Source organism: Coturnix japonica, chromosome Z, assembly GCF_001577835.2.
Source record: "Coturnix japonica isolate 7356 chromosome Z, Coturnix japonica 2.1, whole genome shotgun sequence".
Taxonomy (NCBI): domain Eukaryota; kingdom Metazoa; phylum Chordata; class Aves; order Galliformes; family Phasianidae; genus Coturnix; species Coturnix japonica.
In genome coordinates, this window is record NC_029547.1 from 9,370,012 (window position 1) to 9,393,852 (window position 23,841).

The 23,841-nt window shown below is 39.0% G+C and overlaps 1 protein-coding gene across 1 annotated transcript in view; it reads right to left on the minus strand.

Moving 5' to 3' along the window:
- Window positions 1–23,841, minus strand: part of ADAMTS12 (ADAM metallopeptidase with thrombospondin type 1 motif 12) — a 149,001-nt gene that overhangs the window by 52,123 nt on the left and 73,037 nt on the right. Inside the window, exons 4-12 of the mRNA XM_015848413.2 lie at window positions 17,125–17,321; window positions 15,163–15,246; window positions 13,517–13,641; window positions 11,467–11,616; window positions 8,455–8,598; window positions 6,124–6,268; window positions 2,268–2,360; window positions 1,915–2,060; window positions 915–1,084 (exon numbers count right to left, since the gene is read on the minus strand). Of these exons, the coding sequence (XP_015703899.1) occupies window positions 915–1,084; window positions 1,915–2,060; window positions 2,268–2,360; window positions 6,124–6,268; window positions 8,455–8,598; window positions 11,467–11,616; window positions 13,517–13,641; window positions 15,163–15,246; window positions 17,125–17,321 (1,254 nt within the window). The remainder of the gene's footprint in view (window positions 1–914; window positions 1,085–1,914; window positions 2,061–2,267; window positions 2,361–6,123; window positions 6,269–8,454; window positions 8,599–11,466; window positions 11,617–13,516; window positions 13,642–15,162; window positions 15,247–17,124; window positions 17,322–23,841) is intronic.

Here is a 23,841-nt window from a genome sequence, read left to right on the forward strand (position 1 = left end):
CTTTTATAAGGGTACAATTTACACAATATTGTAGGACATAAAAGCAGTGTTTAATTAAGTGACAGTGACTAGAATACGGTTATTGAAACTATGAAATCAAAGATGCAAGGGTTCATTCACCATTTACCCTTTTTCTAGAAGGATGAGGGAACACAAAAATTACCAGCATCTAAAAGATTTCTAAATCAGGTTTCCATCTCAACTAAACGTTTTCACACAAAAACTGTTATATTACTCAGGGTTTGGGAAATCTTCGAAACATTTTCTTTCACCCTTATATCACACATATAGGATGAGATAATTGAAGATGTCTAATAGTAAAACATAAACCAAAACCTTCTTGGAAGCATGATTAATGTTGGAACAGAATGCTATGAAAATTCTTTAAAATTGGATGACATTAGTTTAATGGCAAACAAAAGCCTTGAAAATACAGAAGAAACTGCCCACTCTGGAGTAGCCGCAGTAGCAATAACAGACTTTCACACCAATTCAAAACTCTGGAGTACGACAAGTAAAATCCACAAAAGAGAAGGAAAAAGATCAGACCAGGCCAAACTAGACTAGGCTAGAGTAGAATAGAATAAAAACAATTGTGAGAGACTTAAAAAGATCAAGTCCAACTGGCTGACCACTTCAAAATTACAAGTTGAATTTTGAGCTTCATTTTTTCTTTAAAAACAAATTACACAGATAGCTGCTTCTGTTAGCTCCTTAAATTTCCGCATAAACCAGATTTAGGCTTCATGGTACTAACTATTGCCCCTATACTTAGTAACAAGATGTTACAAAGCAAGAGATAATTTTCCCAAGTACTATGAAGACTTTTAATTCAGGAACTTTTGAACCTAAATAGATGCTTCCCATAGATCTGTAAAACTATACCAGAAATTTTAAAATTCACAACTTAGTACCTGTGTTATAAACTGGCACCCAGTGGTAAAACTCATTTTGGTACGGAACTGTGTCAAACTCAGTGCATTGCATCTGGCGAAAAGTTGGCAAGCCTTTCCGACAGGGGCTGATGTTACACATGCGATAGCGTTTCCTTTCTCCGGTGCAGTAGTCTCCTCCAAACTGTGGTCTGCAAAAAGAACATTGAGACTGGGATGTGATATTGAGAGAAAAGTAGTTTCAAACAAGCAGTGGCTTTCAGGCTCCAGTGAGATAACAAAGTGAATCAGAAACCTTTATAGGATAAACACACCTTTCACACATTCAAACACTTGAACATACCAGTATGAAGTATGAGGTTTTAGAGATACCCTGTATCTTGGTACAAGAAGGAAGAAGTGCTCGTACACTGCCCAGCTAAGCTTATGACAAAATTGCCTTATCAAACAATCTTCTGTAAAACACTGTATTTTCCACACTGTTTGATAGATCTTCCAGAAAGATTGAGTGATTCTTCAAAATTAGATGTAGGGTCCTCATGAACTCAAGTATGTATTAGAAAACTCTGCCCATCACATTCTGTACCTATCAGTTCATGTATATAAAGAAGAAAACAAAGCTGATGACTAACTAAAAACATGAAAGGCAAGTCCTTGATTCCCCTCAGGAACAAAATGCTTCCTATTGTTCCCATTCTTTGTATGAATATTTATTTATTCATGACAGTGCTATTAAATCAACATTTATAGCATTTATGCAAAGCCTGCATGCAAAATAACAGGATTTTTATTTATTTATTTGTTTATTTTTCTTCTATTTTCTGCAGAAGTAAGCTTTATGGAAGGTAAGGATTAAAGAGTGATACAATGATTTTATAAGGTGAGCCAAGTGAATTTCACACAAGTATGCTTAACTTGGGGTACCCAATGGTAAACCAGAGGCACACAAAAATGTCTCCTACGTCCTAAGTACCACGAAGATCTTGAATAAAAGGCATAAAAGATTGTGTACTCAGCTTACTCTGGGTTATCACATGGTCTCTCTGCACTCTGAACTCCTGCCCCACAGGTCCTTGTGCAATGGGACCAGGATGACCAAGCACCCCATCCACCATGGATTGCTTCTGGAGTTTTGCCCACTGTAATGCACTCACCAGAGAAGCACCACTGAAGAGAGAAGAGAAATGACAAACAAGACTATTACAGCACAGAAAAATGTTACATTAACTGCTTGCTACTTCAGTTCCTGAAGATTGACAACTTCAGTGGAAATTGAAAAGCAGATATCAAAGGGTGCCTCTCTTTTACAGTTAAACAATAGCAGAGATTCTCATGGTTTTTCTGCAAACATTTTGCAGGCACCAAACCTCACACCTTGTTTTCTCCACACCGAGTTCCATCCGCAGCAGCATCCAGTTTAGAGCGGCAGGAGCCTTTCACTGAGCACCAGAGTGTTTGGCAGAGGTTCTGGAAAAGAAAGAAAACTGCTGCAATATAAAGAAGAGCTCAAGAGCTCCTGTGGTTAAAAGTATTTCCACAGCTTTGTACATCAATTTACAAACCTTATAAGGGCTGTGTTTCCAGAGACATGTTCAGAGTTCTCCACAAGTTAGGACACACCAAGAGTCCGCACTTTGTTAGCACACAAAGAGGGACAAATACCTAACAATGAATACTTTCTGCCAAGCAAGTTAACTGAACTATTTTTGTGAGTTTAAATATTCTCCTCATTGGCTGCTCACCTTCCAGCTACATAGAGGAAAAATTACAGTGTTTGGAAACTACTGTTTATAGTGAAGATGAACAGAGTGTATTATTTTCACATTAAAAGTACAATGTAATATGCATTTTTTTATTGCTGCTTGCTTGTAAACAGTGAAATTAAAGAAGGTTACCAAAGCCTGTCAGGTAGGTGAAAACAACATCTTGTCTACAAGTGTAACAGCCATGTCATGAGCTCCCAAAATCTGAGGCAGAAAAAGAGGTCTCTTGAAACAGCCAAGCAGGCAATGAGGTGGTACTCTAAAAAGCAGGCCAGGGTAGCTGGCTGTAAAAAAAACAACAGCTGGTAGCCTGAGTAGAATAGGGACTCTAATTAGTGATCGCTGGCATATTAATAAGGTCAGAAGCTGGTGTCATGCAATTCCACATCAGTAAAGCACAAACTTAAGCTGTTGTTGCACAAGCAGCGGTCAGCTTTCTACAGATAGGACAGACATCCCTAGAGTGAAAGATAGCAGGTCAAAAATCATTGCAACAACATTATAACATATCCTCTTCAAACAAGCAGAACTATTCTCTGAGGATATACATGAGGCCAGTTCTCCCTTGACATAGGTGGTTAAGGTATCTCTGGAAGACTTTCCTCAGTTCACATACACGTAAGCATGACTTTTAGTTGACACACAGGAATCCCATGTGCTTAGGACATGCTGAATGAGTAGGGCTTTGTGTGAAAGCACATTTCCAAGCTGGAGAAACCAGAGATGTAAAAGAAACTGTGCAGTTCCAACTGGAACAGCAAAAGTAAAAGCCTGTGGACTCTGTACCAGGTTTTGTCTGAGGGTGTTTAACTGCAGAGTTCAGTACTGGAATCAGAGTTCAGCTGCCAATGGGATCCTCAAAGTAAAAAGCATTCTGGGCTTGAGAGACATGGCAGAAACTGGATACTTGGGAAGATGCAGCTCCAATAAACCAGCAGCATTTGGCTGAGTTTGAAATCAAAATATGGCTGCTGATTTCAGTCCTGCTTCTATTTAAAATAGCAGAGCTTAGAGGTAGTCTCCTTTGAGAGAAATGCTTCTTATTTTCCTTGAGCATTGTGTGTTATACAAAACATCTCTAAGTACTTCACATATCTAGTTGGGAATATATTGTCTGGGGTATTGCAGTTCTGCTCATTCAGCCACTTTTAGGTGATATTTACAAGACAGAAGCTGTTCTGCAGTTCCTATTTATAGTTCAAGAAAGGTATTACTTTGCAACTCTTTGTGGCACCATCATTGTCTGCATGTAAAAGCAGAGCTGCCCGAATGTTCCAGATGGTGAATATTTCTTCATTATGAAATTCACCCATTATTTTTAGCTGCTAAATATAGAATATGCTTCATTCATGTGCCTAAGACACACTACTACACTGTGCTTCAAACGCCAGAGAAAGAATCACAGAAATAGAGAAAATCCTGAGTTGCAAGGAACCCACAGGGATCACTGAGACCACCCTCTAGCTCCACACAGCACCACCCAAACCCAACATCTAAGAGCAGTGTCCCAGTGCTCTGTGAGCTCCAGCAGCTCAGGGCTGTGCCTGCAGCCTGGGCAGCCCTGACTCAAGGCAAGGCAAGTGAGTGGTGTACACTTTCCACTCAGTCTGTGAGATGAGGGTCTGTACCTTAAGAAGTCCAATGTAAAAAATCCCAGTTTCACTAAAGTCAGTAGAAGTTTGGAGGTAAGGAGTGGGTTATAAGAGAAGGATGTTGAGCTTCCGTTATCTGTAGAAAGCTAAAAGTTTACTTACCATTTGGAAAGCTCCTCTCCCTAATCTGTATATGGCTTCTTATTTTTAATTTTTCTTATTACAGGGACAACACACATGTACTTCACAAGACACTTGGAGTGCCTGCAACTAAACTGGTTCATGGAAACCACTATCTGAATTCTAAAGCTCAGTTTTTGCTAAGTGTAATTGCTGGACACCTGGGCATCTTCATCTAATTACAGATTCTTCTCTGTGGATCGAATTCAGATAGACATTAAGAGTTGCGCAACAAACATAGTTCTGTCAGTGACTGTTAAGTAAACAGTGGAAAGGCAAATAATAGTCGGACCTCTTAGATGAAATGCCAGGCAGACTACACTATTCACAATTCATTTCCTTTCCAGTTGCAGCTACCTGCAAAACAAAGTCCTTGCAATAAAAAGCAAAATAAAATAATACCAATTAGTTTTCTGACACATGCTTACACAATTGTAAAATTGGTCAATCAAAAGATGTCAAATGTAAAGGTCTCCTAGGTTCAAACCAAAGGAGACACAGAATAAACCAGAGCTGCAAAATTACACTTCAATTTTCTATCTGTACCATTGGACAAATTACAGTAGCTGGGGAAACTGGAACAGCAAATGAAAGTAATTTTTCAATACCTCCTTCAGATTCAGTAGTTGCAGGTCAACATTGGTAATCATGTTATCTATTAAGGCTAAGGAGATTAATCAGAAATAATCCCTCTAATAGGATACACTAAATGAGGATACACATAATTATCCGAATGGAATAAACAATCAAGATCAGCAGTCCCCACTCCACAGCTGTGTGCAATACCTTGCCTAGAGAAGACACTACTGCCACAGCCCTTCTTAACATGTGGATGAAACATACTGCTGCCTTCAGTGTTTGCTGAATACTGAAGTCCTAAACTCATCAAAATTTAGTGATCACTTAGCTAGTTTAGCACTTGGAACCACTATATCTGAACTGAACTATAAAAGTACTAGCTGATCCAACTAGCTCTGATGCTAGGTACAGTTACAATAGCATAGCACGGCACCATAGCTAATACGATCTGTCACCCTGCATTACTTTCTAGCTCTTATGGGGAACTGTGTTGATGTCAGTATAATGCTCTTATGCATCTCTGTTTTGCTGTGCTGTGAGATAAAGCCGCAGGGTACTATCCCAATTACCCATTTGTGTATATAAATCTCATGCATGATGGGGACTTAAAGATTCTTTGGGGGACATGGATTGGAATTGCTTTTAATTACTTGGACTACCAAGAATGTGAAAAGTCAAGACACCAGAAAACAGCACAACCCAGATTTCTTCAGAAAATACTTTCTGTAACTAAATGGTTGCTGCCATTTGAAATATTTTGGCAGTATCTTGTTTTTTGAAAATGTGACTCCACTGATACCTAACTTAAGCTCACTAATAGAAGTTTCAAGTCAAAATTACTCCACCCAGCGGAGAACAGGCATTTAATAGCAGATATGGGCCCAGACACAGTGAATGTCTTTGAATAAACAAAGCATACAGAACAATAACTCGCTTGCAGAATCTGTAGTATGCAGTTAAAATACCATGTTAGGCAATGTCTGTACTGCATACATAGCCTATAAGACTGAACATGCTGTATGTTGTTAGCAACTGAATTTCAGTGATTGTGTTTCCACACTGTTGAAAAGGAGTAAGTTATCATTAGCGGAATGAATAAAAATATACAACACTCACATCCACATCTTCACAGAAGGTAGCATTGGAACCATACTGAAGCTGGCACTGGTGATGCACATCATAAATCACCCCTGGAGCAATGACTGGGGACTTTAAGACTTCTTTTTGGGGGATATCATCCAGACAGAATCCCCACCCTCGGCTAAAAGACAAGAATTGCATACTGAAAAAAACAAACAAAACAGAACACCCAACTCCAAATCAAAAGAACAATCAACCACACTTTTTGATAATTCTATGCAAGTCTGCATTTTTTATATAGCCTTCAGAAACAACTCTTCCATATTCCAGCTAAGATATGCTGAGGGACTACTACCAAACAGCACTCACTTCTGGTAGTTAATGAAATTTTAAAGAACAACAAAGAAAAAACCTGAAGAAACAGCATAGCGTAGCAAAATAAAGTAGAGATCAATACAGCAGAATAGACTACAGTTCAGTTGAAAGGCATCTTCACAGAACATCAAGTTCAATTGCCCGACTACTTCAGGGCTATCCAAAAGCCAAAGCATGTGCTTTGAGGCATTATCCAAATGCCTCCTGAACACTGACAGCCATGGGGTATCAACCACCTCTCTAGGAAGTTCCAGGGTTTGACCACTCTCACTGTAAAGGAACTTTTACCTAATGTCCCATGTGAATGTCCCTTAGCACAGCTTTGTGCTGCTGCTGTGTGACATCAATTCACAGAGAGTAGAATCTTCCTCTGCTTCCCCTTCTCATAAGCTGTAGAGAGCAGTGAGGTCACTTCAGCCTCCTTTTCTCCAGAACCCAAGTTCTGGCAACTCAAGTGTCCACAGCTTTTCCTCACAGGACACATTATCCTCCTCTTTTATAGCTTTATTGCCCTCCTTGAGACACTTTCACAAGAACCCTAACATTGTGAAGCCCAGAACTGCACATGATACTCAAGAATACTCCATTGCTGGTTGTGACTCCCACTACAAACCTCTCAGTTCTTCCCCCACTGTGTTCAGCCTGGCGAATTGGAGCCTCTGAGGTGACCTGATAGTGGCCTTTCAGTATCTAAAGGGGTGCTATAAGAAAGAAGGGATAGACTTTTCAGCAGGATCTTCTGTAATAGGACAAGGGGAAATGGTTTCAGACTAAAACAGAGAAGACTTAGTATGGGTATAAGGAAAAGAGTTTTCACATAATCAGTGATGAAGCACTGGAATAGGTTGCCCAAACACATGATGATTGCCCTGTCCTTGGGTACATTCATGGTCAGGATGGACCAGGCTCTGAGCAATCTGATATAGATATAGATGTCTCTGTTCATTGAAGGGGAGTTGGACTGTATGACCTTTAAAGTTCCCTTTGAACTCAAATGATTCTATGATTCCACAGTCTTCTATGAGACTAATCTTCAGTCATTTTGGAGACAGATCATGGTTTTTTTTCAGAGTATTAACCTATACTGAAAAATTAATTTGTAGCAGCCCACTTGACACTGAGTACTAGTTCAAATTGAAATGAGTCTTCTTCCTTGTACTTTAATGGACCTGAATCAAGAATTAATAATTGGTCTATTAGAACAGACTCACTGATCCCCATGGCAACTGTTTTCCAACATACAGGCTGCAATTAAGCAGTCTTCAAACCATAAATATTACTTAGTGATTTACTTCAGGAATTTGATGGTGGCTATGCATCCTGAATCATGTCCAACTTAAAACATAGCAAGAAATATGTAGACTTTTACAGTAGCAAGCTCCTTCCTCTCCTTCTTTAACTTACAGAAAAGCAAGACTAGGTACTATAAAAAATGTAATAGCTCATATTCTCTGGGAGAATGCACTGGGAGATTTAAATGTCTGTGATTCTTAGGTGTGCCGATGATCCTGATGGTAGGCAAAACAAGGCATGTCAAAGTGGAAATATCATGAGGTCATTATAGATCGCCAAGTAGTTTCAGAGAATATTACCGCTTCTGGTGAAATTTATACCATGTTGCTGCTCATATAAATAACATGCTGAACTTCAACAAATCATTGAAAAGGAACATGTATCACTTTGGATGGAGGCAAGATCCCCAGAGCTCTTGACAGAAGGGTTCTTTCTTTCTGGTAACTTCAAAAAATTGCAGGTTAAACCAAACCTGACCTTTTATGACAAGACTTCAGTTCAAACCCAGAAAACACAAATATAATGGAGCTTTCAAAATTACTAAGTGAGCTATGAACTCCTCCATGGTAATTAATTCATGCATACTACAGAAACTTAAATCTAATAGCATAATAATACAGGATTTACTTCGAACTTCACATAAACATCTCATACACAGTTGTACTCATCTTAGGGAAATGCTACAACCCAATCACTCACTCAAGGAATCGTGTGATGTATTCCTTACTGCACTGTGACCAGGTGAGTGGAGTGGGATCATACTGCAACTGTCGGGACATGATGTACGGGCGCTTTCCAACAGGCTCACAGTCATTCTCTTTTCCATCATGCTGGATACCAAAACTGGAGACAGAAAACAACATCTGGTAACTCCAACTGCTTGGTTGTACCACAGCACTCACCTATCAGTTCTGTGCTGTGTTTAAAAAGATGCTAGGGTCAGTTGCTTCCGCACCTGGTGAACTGTATGGTCCTGTTTTTAAAATAAATTAATAAATAAATAATTGATGACCCAAAATCTACAGCAAATTCTCACTCTGTTAGGCTGTCATGTAAATCTGTTAGGTACAGCAATATTAATGAGGTAAAAAATTAAGAACATACTGTCAAAGATTAATACATTCAGGGGTAGTTCTAAGAGAGTCAGAACACTATTGCACAGCCTGTCCGAGAATTACATTTAAGATTTAGAGTTAGGTCAGAACTTGTAGTCCTTCCTCACTCATGGACCCCAGTCACTTAGACTTGTACCACTTTAACTGCAATCAGATTTTGTTATGCTGCTATACATTGCCCTCTTACATCTCTACTTCTTTGTAAATCTATTTTGGTAGAGACACTGGTTTGCACATTACTGAGCATTCAGGGGATTAGCTTCCAGCCTTCATTCATTTCTATTTAACTTTCTCCAGCTGTGCCTTACAGGCATGCTGGTCTCCCATAGCAGTTCTTCCTGATGTAGCTCTCTACAGCTTCTCTGCCATACTAGGAGATTTCTTTATTCAAGAGCTAGTAAAAACCATTAAAAAAAAAAACAACAACAAGCAAACACCCAAAAACATTTTAGTAGGATTCACCCGATTAAGCACCATACCTCCACACCATCTCCTTGTGAAGGAGGTTTTGTCTGAAGTAATAATATACAAAGGTAGTAGTATATGAATATTTTGACACCTGAATTGTTAATATCTTTTATAAACCCTTATTCCACAGCCTTGAAAACTAACTCAGGTCATGATTTAGCCATGGATCAGACAAAGATGTTCTGGTGAGTTCAAACCACTTAGATTTTATTTCTGGAAAATGTAATTGTACTGTGACTCAAACGTTCCGAAGACAGAGCATGATTTCACTCCAGTAGCAGGCCTGAGTTGTAAAAGCGAGTGTGTCCCCCTAGTGACAGGTCCTTTTCTACAAACAGGGTCTGATGCCACAGGCGGCTGAGAACGTCTACAGGGTAAGCAGGGATTTTTGGAAACCATTAAAAATGGGAGGTTTTTTTAAATCGTTTTGTTTCATCTGTTTTATTGCCCGTATTAGAAATTCTTAACGCTTTTTCTCCAACGCTGCTTGAGTGAAAGATAGTTACAAATTAATTATGAGTGCTACTGCTCTCTTTGGTAGGCTATCCTTGAAGGCTAGCCCATGTAGTGTTCCTGCAACAGCAGCACATCTGTACTTTATCTCATAGTATCCAAAGGACCTGGGCTAGACCAGGAGAAGGACACACATGGTCAATGGGAAAAAGTATTTTCTGGCAAGTAGTGTCAATGAAAGAGTCTTGCTCTGTCAGCAAGAGGTTGTGGGGATCAGGAGAAAGAACTTCAAAGCACCTAAATCTAATTGAAATAATTATCATTATTTAATTTCTGAGAATTCACGGGTTGAATAAAGAAAGGCCAATTCATACCTTAATAGTCTTCAGACCAGATTTTAAATCCCATCAGGAAGTACAGACTTCAGCCTGAGAGGCAGCTGGCTGTATACAGAATGTGATGTGATACAAGAATAAACCTGTCACCTAGCCCAGCAGAAAACTGCAGGCAAACTGAACTGTCCATGTGATAATGTTGTACCTTGAGGAAATCAGTTCAGTGTCACAACATTCAAAAGATAAAGTATTTCCCATGAGTTTAATAAACCAGCTAATCAACCAAAACACTTTCACGAAGTTGGAATACGGACAAATTTGGTTTAAAGCAAAAAATCCCAATTGCAGACTTACAGAGTCCCAAAATTGCAAGGGGACCTCAATATATCATCCAGCACAACCCCACTGCTAAAGCTGGTACCTAACAAAAGGTTGCACAGGTAGGTGTCCAGACAAGTCTTGAATGTCTCCATAGAAGAAGATTACACCCCTCTGGGTGGTGTGTTGCAGTGCTCTGTCACCCTTATCCTAAAGAAGTTGTTCTGCATATTGTGATGAACTTCCTATGTTCAAGTTTTAGGCCATCACCAAAAGAAGTCTGGTCTCATCTATTTGTCTCCCACCTACCTTTAGATACAACAATAATGAAATTCTCTCCATCTTATTTTCCCCAGGATGAATAAAGCCAGGCTACTCAGCCTTTTCTCATACAGGAGATGCTCCAGGCCTCCTAGTCATCTTTGTGGCTCTTTACTGGACTCCTTCTAGGAGTCCTTCTTGAGCTGCGAAGCCCAGAACTGGACACAGTAGTCCAGGTGTGTCCAAAGGTAACCTTAGTAAGACAGGAAACCTGATATTCCTGTGACCCTTGACTAGTTTTATAAAAACACTGTTTCTAGTTGATTTGCTATACTGAAATACCCAGTACAGAAGCTTTTTTTTTTTTTTTTTTTTTAATGTAAATGATTTATTTGAAGATTGTGTGTAGTAATTGCATAGTAAATCAGTACAGGCTCAAAAAATGAAAAAAAAGTGAAAAGTTAAAGCATTAAGTGATGATTCTTCACAGCTGAATTATTTCATCCTGATGTGCTAATGTAGTAGACTATTAAAAGGGGTATACTGAAGAGCTGTAATTATAAAAAATTAAAGGCTTAAGAATTTGTTTCTTGTAATTTTGCTCATTAAGATAACTATGGTTTTGATTTAATAATATAGAGACATCAACTTACTCCTTTTTTTTTTTTTTTTTTTTTTTGTTTCTGTCTGGCAATTTAAGGATTAATATGCAAATAATAATTCAATTTTAGCAGGGTCCCCCCCTTCACTTTCCATTATACCTGTGTCCAAGTTCATGAGCAATAGTGAAGGCCAGGGGCAGCCCTGTGTCCTCATTGATGTTGCAGCTCCTGTGGGGCTGGCACATTCCTGCCACATGAGATAAACCCAAGGTTTCACATGGACGATTCATGCCAGCACAAATGTCCTTTCTAAAATCACAGAAAATGACTTGATATTAAAAGAGATTAAAAGCAACCACGGTGTCCCTTACATTGGGTGTTATGCTTCCAACTCATAACATATGTATCTGTGTTTAAAGCAAGGAGTTGTGATAACATTTTACAAACATACACTTTTTTTTTTGCTACTGTTGTATTATATCACTATAATTAGTCATCAATAATGACACTACTGTAGTGATTAAATACACGCTTATTTTCAACTCACATAAGCAAGTTCTAAAATCTCCACCTCTGACATCATTTTGATCATTGTACATTTTATAGTAAATGCCTGATGGCAAATTACATGCTCTATTTCCTTTTCTCTAATTTTGCCCAAGAATTTATTAGTTCTCTCTTATATCTTAAAGAAAATTCTCCCTTTAATTCCATCATCTCACATACGACACAGGACTCACAGCTACAGGCAGCCAATGTTACGGTGCTGTTACAGAACAGAATGCATGCTAACATGGAGCCAAAATCCCTGTGAGCTCTTCTGGATAACAACTTCAGTCCCTCAGCATGGACTATTTTCCCTAGCAAGTAGGCACATGCTGCCATGGCAGCATGAGCATTAAGAAACTGTGCACAGTCAGAAAATGGTCCCTTCCTTCAAAATGTCAAGCTGGATGCCAAGCGATCTGCTAGAATAAATAAAAGGAAGAAATGTGTGTTTTACTTCTGAACAGGTCAAACCGTAATACAAACCTCTACATCCCTAACTTATAAAAGAAAGAATGATTCAGACATCCTGTGCAGGTCAGGTTGATTTAACTTCTCCCAGTTCAGACAGAGCAGGCTGAAGGGTTACAACCTCATCTCAGTCACGTTCACTGGGGAACATCCTACTGCAATAGGCTAAATGGCAGATTTATTATGAAGAATGTGATTTAATCCTGTGTATCAGCTCTGCCAGGTACAACTCATTTGAAGACACTGAAGGGTTGCCGGAGTGGCTTCATTCAAATGAACTGTCTAATGCCTATTTATCTGGAGAGTTAAACCACTCAACATTTTGAGATTTCTTTTTCTCACTCTTTAACACTAATGGATTTTCTTCCCATACCATTTGAGGTTTTTTTTGTTGTTTCATTTTGTCTAAAAGCCCAACTTTTTCTGGATCTGAAACTCAATCTTTCTTCTCAGCTGTGTGCAGATTGGATCCATTCTGACAGGCCAGCAGAATTTCTGCTTTGTGCCCTGCCATAAACTCCCTGCATAACCGCAAACTTTTAAGTTTTCTGTGTCTCCATTGCTCGCACATAAATACATCTACGTATTGTTTCTCAGTGAATAATGAGACACTATTTAAAAATCACACTCTTTAAACAGAAGTCTTCATAAAACGCTCTTCCATTCTGAGATGTAACTGTGTGTTATTTGAGGATTTGCCATTATAGAATTGCTCACCTACTCAGTGGGCTATTTTAGTACATCCCTTCAAAGGAGAATAAAGAAGTGATTGAGCACAAAATGAAACAGGATCAAGTGGAGAAAATGACCTGAGCTCTGTAAATTGCTAATCTCTCGAGGCATACAGTTCTCAATTTCCTGACTAAGACGCATCCCTAATAAAACACCCACATACGTACATAGACTATTATGTGTACTTTGAAAACAAATGAAAAACAACTTTAAAAGGTACAGCAGGTCTAATCGTAACCAAGTTTTTATAATATAACTCATATTCTCTGCCTGTTTGAGTATCAGGGATGCTCACACTATGTTATTTTGCTTTCATTGTGGTATTTTACAAACAGCATGTTTTCACGGGCTCTACGGAGGATGAACTAAATAATGACATGAGTATTAAAAAAAAATATCACCAAAAGAAATATAACTAAGCAATATTTGATCACAACTGCTGAACAGTTGGTTGTCATACCTTGTTAGAAGAACAGCCACATCGTGGTGTGTAGGGTTGACGTCACTCTTAGGATTGACACTCTTTTGCCATTTGCAGAAGCTGGCCAGTGTCTTATCAGCGTGGTGAACTATCTTCAAGCCTTGCTAATGGGGAGTGAAGGAAAATATTGTAAAGGCAACACCGAATTGCAATTATTTGTCAGTGATGTTAGCCATAAAGCTGGGTAGTCTCTGAAATGTCCCTGCTTATGCTTTTGTCTAAAGCTAAATCCTTGATATTTATATATCATCTTGAATATCAAGTTAAAATCTTGATATTTTACATTCTCTGAGAGCAAGTTTTTTTTTTCTTCTTACTAAAGAAGGTAATGATTAACTGCTGTTTAACTTCTGTGTTTGTGACTCAATGTTGTAAGAATAAGTTCATGCCTAAGGAATGGTTACATTCTGAAGGATATATCTCTTTCACAGGAGATTTTAACGTTTGTAAATTCCAGAAAGAGGCAATACAGTCTTCCTTCCCCATCTTATGATTATATAATACATATGCAAGCTACTAAATCTTCTGAAATAGAAAGTGTGAAAAACAAATTAAATCAAAAGCCTATTGTCTCTTTTCTGGTACTGAGAATCCACTGTACCTTTCCTCAGGTTATATATGTAAACTTTTTAAAAAATACCTAAATATCATTGTTAACAGATACTAATTTTGCAGTAAAATGATGAATGTCTTAGTGCCAATATTTGAAACCAGATCTTAAGGTTATTCACCATCTTTGCTTTCAGCACTGCCACGCTCAACTGAATAGTAATCCATGTTCTATTTACAAAACAGCCGTATGAATTTGTGAAGTACTCATAATTGCATGTCACCATGGACTTCAGGTCCTATCTGCCGTGTTTAAAACATGAACTATACTTTTTGGCTGCATATCCTTACCCCAAGGGCTATTAGGACAGGCTCTATTCTTAGTCCTTATTTCAGAAGGCATTGCCTTGCTCCACAGCTTTGTCCTCCATTTTCAATAGCATTAAGATTATTTAGCATATGTTCATAAACCATGAGCCATTGTGAAAATCCCCTTAATGTGTTCCTGCAGCCAGAGACGGCTACATCACTCATGGTATTTTAAAAATAATCACAAAATTACCACAATCAGTATGTATTTAAGCATAAAGCAAAATGGATATGTGGAACAGACATAATAATCTACAAATGTGAAACTAGTTCACAGCAATTAGTATCTACTTAATTTTCATTTTTTGAGATTTGAAAGAGATATAGTAAGAAAAATGTGTGTTGTAGCCTCCACAAGAATAGCTTTACTTCTTCAAGAGACCTGCAAATATGCAAGCATTGCATTTTACTCAACACTTTCAGTAATGCAAGATAGTTAGATGATACACTCCATGTTCCCCATTCCATTATTTACCTTTTAAATTACATTTTCCTTGAGTATTTTATGCAGAAATACCTGAAGTCATTAACTAAATACTATACTATCCAGGGCAGCATTTATTCTAAAACCAGACACACCACGGTCACCAAATAAATAGAAGAGTAAAATGAACAAATGATCTTAAACAAACAAATGCTTCACTCTGTAACTTTGGCTCAACTCAAAAATTTAATAAACAACATTATGAAGAAAACAAAAACCTTACCTCCTCCTCCTCAAAAAGGATGAGCCGGACCAGCACAATGTGAATTGCATTGCCAATGCTTGGATCGTGGAACAACCCTGTGACCTGTGCCAGAGCCAGGAGGTATGAGATTAACTGATTCCTCTATAGCAGAACAGAACTTTGGAGAGAAAATATAACATTCACTTCAAGCACACCATCTACCGTAGTGTGTGGGGTGTTGTTTTGATTTTCTTTTGGTTTTTTTTTAGATGTGTAACACACTTCACTGAAATTTTACTGAAATGCAACTGGTGTCAGAACTACTGCAAAGGGCAGCTCTGCCAGCTGAGCGATGCTACAGGATTTGGCAAAATTAGTAAGATACAGAACACACTGTAAACACAAGATTATTTTATGCCCATTTGTCTTCTAGATGAACACACCAGCATTGTGCCAGCACCCTTTACTGTCTGTTCAGCCACTTCAAAGGTAATGAAAAACATGAGCAGGAAAGAATGCAACATGTACAGTCACATAATAATGATGGAGAGGTCCTCTCTGTGTTCAAAAGAACAGCTTATCAAATCCTCATGTTTTGATTTGATAGGAATCAGCCTCTGCCACAACAAAGCAAAAATAAGTCACTACTGGACAGTTTAGTTAAATTACAGATACTTGGATTTTCACAGCACAGAAGGGAATGCTAAGAACAAAAGCAATAAATAATTAATCTGTGTTTTAAAAAAAAAGCATAACACTAGTAACTGAGCTCCTGAGAAGTTTGGCCAACCTTAACACAGTGGTGAATTAGGCAGAAAGAATGTTAATCAGAACAGTACACAGTGAGAACTTATCTACGTAGGTTGCTCCAAAAGCAATGCCTCCTGCTTATTTGCATGGAATCTACAACAGACACAGCACAACACACTAACACCACTTGATACAGCAAATTATCAGCTACAGAACAGTGTTTTTAGACACAGTCATCATGACTAGGTATGTGCTCTCAGCTGAGATTAATTGTAAAAAGCCTGTCATGCTCATAAAAATCTACACGGCTTTCCAGAAGGTGGTTTGTCTTCCACATTACTGTCACCACTACTGAAACACACCATCCATCACTTCACTCTGCTCCACAGTTCAGTTACCATAAATGTTCAGCAAACATCAAAGAAGTCCAGTGAGTGCCTTTTTTTCCACATGGAGGAATTCAATTACACCTTTTTTTCATACATGTTTCCATGTCAGATGCTATTTTGGTTGACTGCCTTTCTGCTGCCATCTGTTACACAGCAACAGAATGTAATAGGATACTGGTGGAAAGGTTTAGCCTTTACTGTCTTACCACCAACATCTGCTTCTGATGTTGAGGGCAAAAATGACAAAATAGGAAGCATTACTTTTGGAGCAGCACTATTATAAGTGAGCTATGCCATATTTCACTAGAAATATTGATTGGATACAGACTGCAGTGAACATAAACTGCCTCTAGGTCAAAATTGTCACGTACTATGCTACACACTAAACTATGCTATCTTCATAACGTTAGAAAAGAAGCTCAAATTTATTACAACTTCTAGTGTTTTTCTTATTCAAAGATGTGAGAAAGAATGTGTATCTGCAGAATTTCTCTCTACTGCTGCAGCTACCAACCCAATTTTGCCAATGAAGCACAGGTCTCCAAGGGCAACAAGGTGTTTCATTTCAGTAGAATGAAAATTAGTGCTGGAATTTGTAACTATATTGTACAGTCCTCAAAACTGAGAATTACAGAATCTTCCCTTACTTAAAATCTAGAGAAAAATTGCATCTATGCAAAATAAAAGGGAAAAAAAAAATGCTTCAAAAAACAGTCTTAATGAATATATATGAATGGGATTCTATTTCATTCAGTGATAAATGTTGCAGACTTGTTTCTGTGTGATTAGTAACGTAACAAATTTATAATTTTCTTCTTTAATCTTGAAAAATAAAAGTAAAAAGGTGAAATCTTTTACCTACCATATTCATTATAGTGAGGATATATGATTCCACGTGGTCGCTTCCATGATATTCAACCATCTTACTGTCTGCAACGACAAGCGTCTCCACCCATCGCTCCTTGCTGACAGACCGCCGAGAAACCTTTCTGACAGCTACATGATTTCGTTCCCATTTCTCCCTCCGATGATTTTCTTGTTCGAAAAAGTTAAGGGTGTCTGGAAGGGTAAGAAGAGACACTGACTTCAAAATATTTTCACAGCTGACTTAGATTTGAAGTGTATGGTTGTAATACTTGCAGATACTGAAGCAGCATTGCAGAGTCGCAGGATGCCGTATGGAATGGACCTCTGGCCACCACCTACCTGGCCCAAAAACTTCAAAGTGACATCAGTTTGCTGAAGGCCAGCTCCAGTGAGGTTTTAAGTATTTCCTCATGATGGATTAAACAGTGCTCTAACTTACAAATCTGGCTGCTCATACTCAAAGCAGCAGGCATTAAAGTGCAAGACAGAGTCAAGCAAAAAAAACTGAGTTGGTGGTGCCCTTTTCAAGGAAGTCCTCCTCTGTCTAGAGTGTTAGCTCTGGACTTTCTAGCAACATCATTTTATAGATCAAAATAAGGGACATACTTTCTCCCCATGTAGCTCCTATACTTGACAGGATGGCAGATGGTTCTGTGAATGGAAAATCTCATCCCAGAAGTCTGGAGGTGTAGGAGTGCTTCCCTAGTAGACATCATCTGAAAACTGGTGAGGCAGATGGCAGAATAAATCCTTTGTGCTTCCACTAATCCTCTGTGCATACAGATCATCTCAGGAATAACTTTTTGCTCTGTAGAGCTGCCAGCATATTTTCCCTGTGCTCAGTGGTGCTAATCAGAATAGGATAGGATAGGATAGGATAGGATAGGATAGGATAGGATAGGATAGAATAGAATAGAATAGAATAGAATAGAATAGAATAGAATAGAATAGAATAGAATAGAATAGAATAGAATAGAACTAACTGTTAAAAAATAGCAATGAGGGAATAACCCAAATGCCTCCTGAACCCTGGCAGCCAAGGGGTATCTTGCTAGAAATACTCTTCCAGCCTGTCTGACAAGCCTCACAGCATAAAGATATTTTGCCTAATGTCTCATATGAACATCCTCTGGTACGGATTTGTATATTCCATCATTCTAGTTGAGAATGCCCACCAGCTGCATTACCGGGGAAATACTGGCAATGTAAATATCCCAATGCGTGAATAAGAAGTGAGAGATGCTGGCTTATTGACAAGTAGTGGCATTTTTCCAATCTAGATGCCAGAAAAGTACTTTAACAGCTCTGGGATTTCCTGAGTCCTAAGAAGAATCAGGAGTACTTCTTGTTATTAGATACTGCCATAGCCCTTTGGTAGGACATTCACAGAAGAGGACGCCATTATTTCAAAGAGAGCAGAAAGACAGCTCAGCTCTTCAAGACGTTACAGACAGCACTGCCTCATAGCACTGCATGGCAGAGGACAGCTGTCCAGCATTATCTCCACCTCATAGTGCTACAAAGCATTAGGGGACAACTGCCAAGACCCTGCTTCCTTTCAGGTATGGATAGGTCAGCAACAAGGTCTCAAATTTGTGTATTCATTTCAGCAGGAGATCGTAGAATCACAGAATCTTTTGAATTAGACCCTACTGAAGAGTCCCTGTCTTTCTTACAGCCCTCCTTTAGATACAGACAGACAGCTGACTGTCTAGGCTGCAGCACACACAAGGCTGAACTGATACAGATTACCCAGCCGTTCCTCACAGGGGAGATGCTCGAGGCCCTTTATGATATTCGTGGCCCTCCACTGGACTCTCTCTGGGAGATTCCTGTCTTTTTTGTACTGGAGAGACCTGATTACAGAACTGGATACAGTAGTCCACATGAGGCCTGACCAGGGCAGAGTAAAGGGGGAAGATCAGCACCCTCAGCCTGCTGGCCACACGCCCTTTAATACACTTCAGGATCCCACTGGCCACCAGGGCACACTGCCTGCCTAACGTTACTCATTAAGGAAAATTTCCTTCCCATTGTGTCAAGGAACTCAAAGAAAGACATGCCCATGCCTACAGTACTTTGATCATGAAAAGTAAGCTTCATGGAAAAATATTTTCATATCTGCATGGAAGAATATATGTGTAATCTGTGAATAAAGCTGAAGAAAATAAAGCAGATACTTTATTTTTATTTGATTAAGAGAAGGAAAACAAGTTATCGCTGATGTAATCCCTGTCCTATCTCCACTAGCCCAGGCTGCAGCATCACTCCTACTGTCTTCCTAAAGCTTTATCCAGTTACTGTAATGCTCACCTCTACTGGGGCTATTTGTGAAATGTATTCACTGGTGTATCTCATAGATTTGCGTGGTTTTCAGCAGACTTATTTTTCTCACTAGCTACATTTTCAAGGCTTTTCTGCTGAGAAAAGCCTTCCCACAGCCATCAGAACAAAATATTTTCTTCACATTGCAGGTTAAATGATTTACTTATGGCCATATAAAACATCACATCAGTGGTCAGGCTTTGTACTCACATCTATCAATGACTTTTGTTTATTGTCAGGAGACGTGACAGCTCTGGAAGTGAAAATGTTCAAAGCTATTCACACTGTTAGAGTGAATAACCTCCAAAAAACGTTTTGCAGACCAGGTTAAACAGAAGGCTATGAACTGCAGGAAAATTTTGGAAAAGAAATATGAGGTGGAAAAATTACTGACAAGTAGCAAGAAAGCACCACTGACAAAACTCTTTCCTGAGTGACAGCCCCTTCTAGTGCAGGGATCCAACACAGACCCATGCAGTCAAGAACTATATCTCCAGCTGTGTTAAGTCCTCAGTTAGTGAAGAAGGCACAGCGGGAGAAGCTCTTGGAGAAACAGTAAAACAAAGGTGGCTATAGTATGTGTTCTGCTTCTACATTTCCACAAATGATTGCCTTGTTACAGGGGAATGATCACCTCTCTGCTCCTGCTGGCCACACAATTTCTTACGCAGGCCAGAATGCCATTGGTGCTCTTGGCCACCTGGGCACACTATCGGCTCATGTTCAGCCCAGCATCGACCAACACCCCCTGGTCCCTTTCCTCTTCACAGTCATCCAGTCACTCAGCCCCAAGCCTATAGCACTGCATGGGGTTATTGTGGCCAAAGTGCAGGACCCGACACTTGCCCTTGTTGAACCTCATCCCATTCACTTCATCCCAGTGGTGCAGCCTATCCAGATCCTTCTGAAGGGCCTCCCTACCCTCGGGCTGATCAACACCACCACAACTTGGTGTCATCTGCAAACTTAGGGTACACTCAGTCCCCTCATCTATGTAATCAATAAAAATATTAAACAAGATGGGACCCAGTACTGACACCTGGGTTATACCACTTGTAACAGGCAGCCAGCCCGACTTAACTCCATTAACCACTGCCTGTTGGGCATGGCTCTCTAGCCAGTTGCTTACCCAAGGAAGTGTAAATCTGTCCAGGCCACAGGCAGCCACTTTCCCCAGGAGAATATTGTGAGAGACTGTGTCAAAGGCATTGATGAAGTCTAGGTAGACTACATAAACAGCCTTTCCCTCTTCTACCAGTCTTGTCACCCAAAGAGACGAGGTTGGTTAAGCACAACCTGCCTTTCATAAACCCAACTCAAAGAAAAACTTGATCATGCCCCTATACCAGACATTCACAAGCTATATCTTACCAGGGAATAATATCATGTGCTTCACAGTCACTACTTATTCATGTCACCCCTTTTTGGCAGAATGTACATTTTGCAAACAACTTTTGTCAAGGTTGAAGCACAGAAAAAGTAATATTTCATCCACAATCTCTGTTGATCACCTTGAGAGCTCACTAAGATGGTAACCACTACTGTCAAACAAGCCTGATGCATTAGTTTATAATTATAATAATTTAAAAATCTCCTGAAACTATCCATACAATGCTAACTGGCCAACAGAACAACATTTATAACCCTTAACTCTCAGCTCCAAGGTAAGATTTTAAGCTTACTGTAAGTTTGAATTAAACATGAGAAAACAGTAGTATTAAAAAAATTCCCCAGGACAGGTAAAACATGCATGGCTTCAGTGAAGGAAATAAATTCATGTTCTTTTAGCAAATCAATTTCACCTTTCATTAAGTGTCAACTACACTTGTTTTATTAACTTGCTGTTATTTTGCAAATGAACTCGATAGCTTTGCTACAAAAAAATGTATGCGTTCTTCACTTTGAACAATTTATTCCCTCACAGTGATGTTGGATTAGGGTGTGTGGATGTTTTTCCTTTAAATTTTTGCTTTTTTCCCCTTCCAACTCTCAAAAAGTATTGACACGACTCCCTTCCTTTCCAGGCATTACTTCAAATTTCCATATCAAAGAGTCTCTTTCCACCTTTTTCTTTTTTTCCCCTGCAGATGGTGCACAAACCAGAGTGCAGAACGGAGTGCAGACAGGGACCTCAGGGGGCTGTCTGCACAGCCATCTTCCAACACATAAGGAGGTGCAGTGGGGGCTCATATGCATAGATGCATATAAGAAAAGTTAAAATGTCTGTAAACTTCCTGGAGAGGAGAATGCGGACAACTGAAGTCTGACAAAGTAGAACAGCACAAATTTATGTCTTCACTTTCCATCCTCATCTGCTTTCTCTCTGAACAAGAGCTCAATTATGTTCACCACTCCATATCATTCACAGTCAAAACAATACAATTCCACATGCGAGGTATGAATAATATTAATAATGTTAACAATGTTAAATCTCACATTCTTCAGAACTTTGTAAACTAAGATTTTTATTACAACCTTCACTTTATGTCATTGTTTGAAGATGTGGCTTTTCTTTAAGTATTAACAGAAAAACTAGTTTTGGAATGAGTACTTCAGAAGGTCAGTAAACTGTTAATGGAAGTTACCATACATGGAGTGATGAATAAACAAATGAAATCATAATTAATAACATTAATCAAGCATATGAAAGAACACACAAGTTCAACCACAGACCAAATAAAGGAAAGTCTGAGGAGTGACTCAGCTAGTAAGAATCAAAAGGACACTGAGAAAATCAAGATTGTTTTCTAAAAAGTGGTCATTACCCCCTGATGCTCAGGCTATATCTAATAAAGGGCATGGTTTTTATGTCAGCACCAGCTTCTCACATGACTAATATCCAACCTTTCAGGGCTACATTAAGATTCCAGCAAAGCTAAAGGACACAGGGCCCACACCACGTGTCCTGAAAGCAAAGAGGCGGCTGCAGGCAGATAACAGGCTCTGGGGCTGGGACGACCATGTGGAAAGACCTGATGAGCCTTGTTGAACACACATAAATTCAGGCTTCCCAGCACTCTGCCAGACTCCTGATCATCCTCATCCACCTGGGAGCTGGGTGTGAATTGCTCAGGATTCAGCTGAAGTTCCAAAACCAGAGGTCCATTTCCTATCTTCCAGACTGGGAAGGAGCTATATTCCTATAAACTCCTTTTCTGTGATTACCTACAACACTGCTGATCTGGTATGCTTTGTCAATAAATGTATAGCTTGCTTTTTTCAAATGAAGAAGACTAGTTGCTAGAAATACATGTCATCTTGAGCACCACAGTATTTCCACACTAGTGGCTGGTTTACTACAGGAACTTGACTACTAATCTGAAAAACTAAAAAACAACAGCTTACTCAATATAGTAAGTGAACTACCTCCCCTTCTCTAATTCTCTTTGCTGAAGTAAGTAATGCAGCTATCTAGAACAGTTCAGTGACACTAAGTACACTAGCAATTCTATATACTTACTCTCTTCCTATGGGTACAATTTTGCTTACAAATAATCCCATTAAAACTAAGTCAGGAGGCTGATAACGTGAGAGCAAATATTCACAGTTTATACAGAAAAAACCTGTCTAAAACAAGGAACAAAGGACATGAATTTAGAACAGAACAGGTAAGCAAACCAGCTCTTCTCAGTGACATTTCTGAAACAAAGCTAAAATCAGATAAATGCCTTCTGAGTTCTGAAGAACAGTGTTCACACAGGAAATTATTACCAATACTCAAACATGTCGACATGGGATCTTCCCCACCTTGACCCAACCAAAATGTAAAAAAAAATAATAAAAAGCATAGAGAAAGAAAAGCTGCATCTTTGCAAGCTTTAAATTCAGCATTCCTGTTATCAAATATATGAAGTGTCAATTAGTGGAATCATATCACATTAATGCAGAATGAAGCTAAAAGCTGTGTTGACAGATGCACTTAATCAGAAACAGCTGGCAAGTGTCTCTGCCACTCATTACCACTTACAGTGAAAGGATGGAATGACAAATGTTCTGGATCACTGGCATCAGGAAACATACAGTGAACAATGTCATGGGAAACAGCTACATCTACAGCTGCCTACACTTTGCAAGAACTATGTTCCTTCGGTCTGAATGTTCTCATTTCTTCTCCTGAGGGATTAAACCCAAGACAACAATAGACAACACAAAACTGCATCCATAAGGTGCTGCTCAAGGAATGGTTTGAACTTTCCATCCTTGTTTTATCTCTTATCTTGCTGATAACATCAAAGCCATGGATTAGAAAAACAAGGTGACTTCTATGAATTTCATCTAGCACTTTGTAATATGACACCTCACAACAATTAATCTTGTGGTACTATTCTGTTTTCATTTTATGAAAAACCAAGTATGTTTTAAAATTGAATACCTCACTGTAAAACAA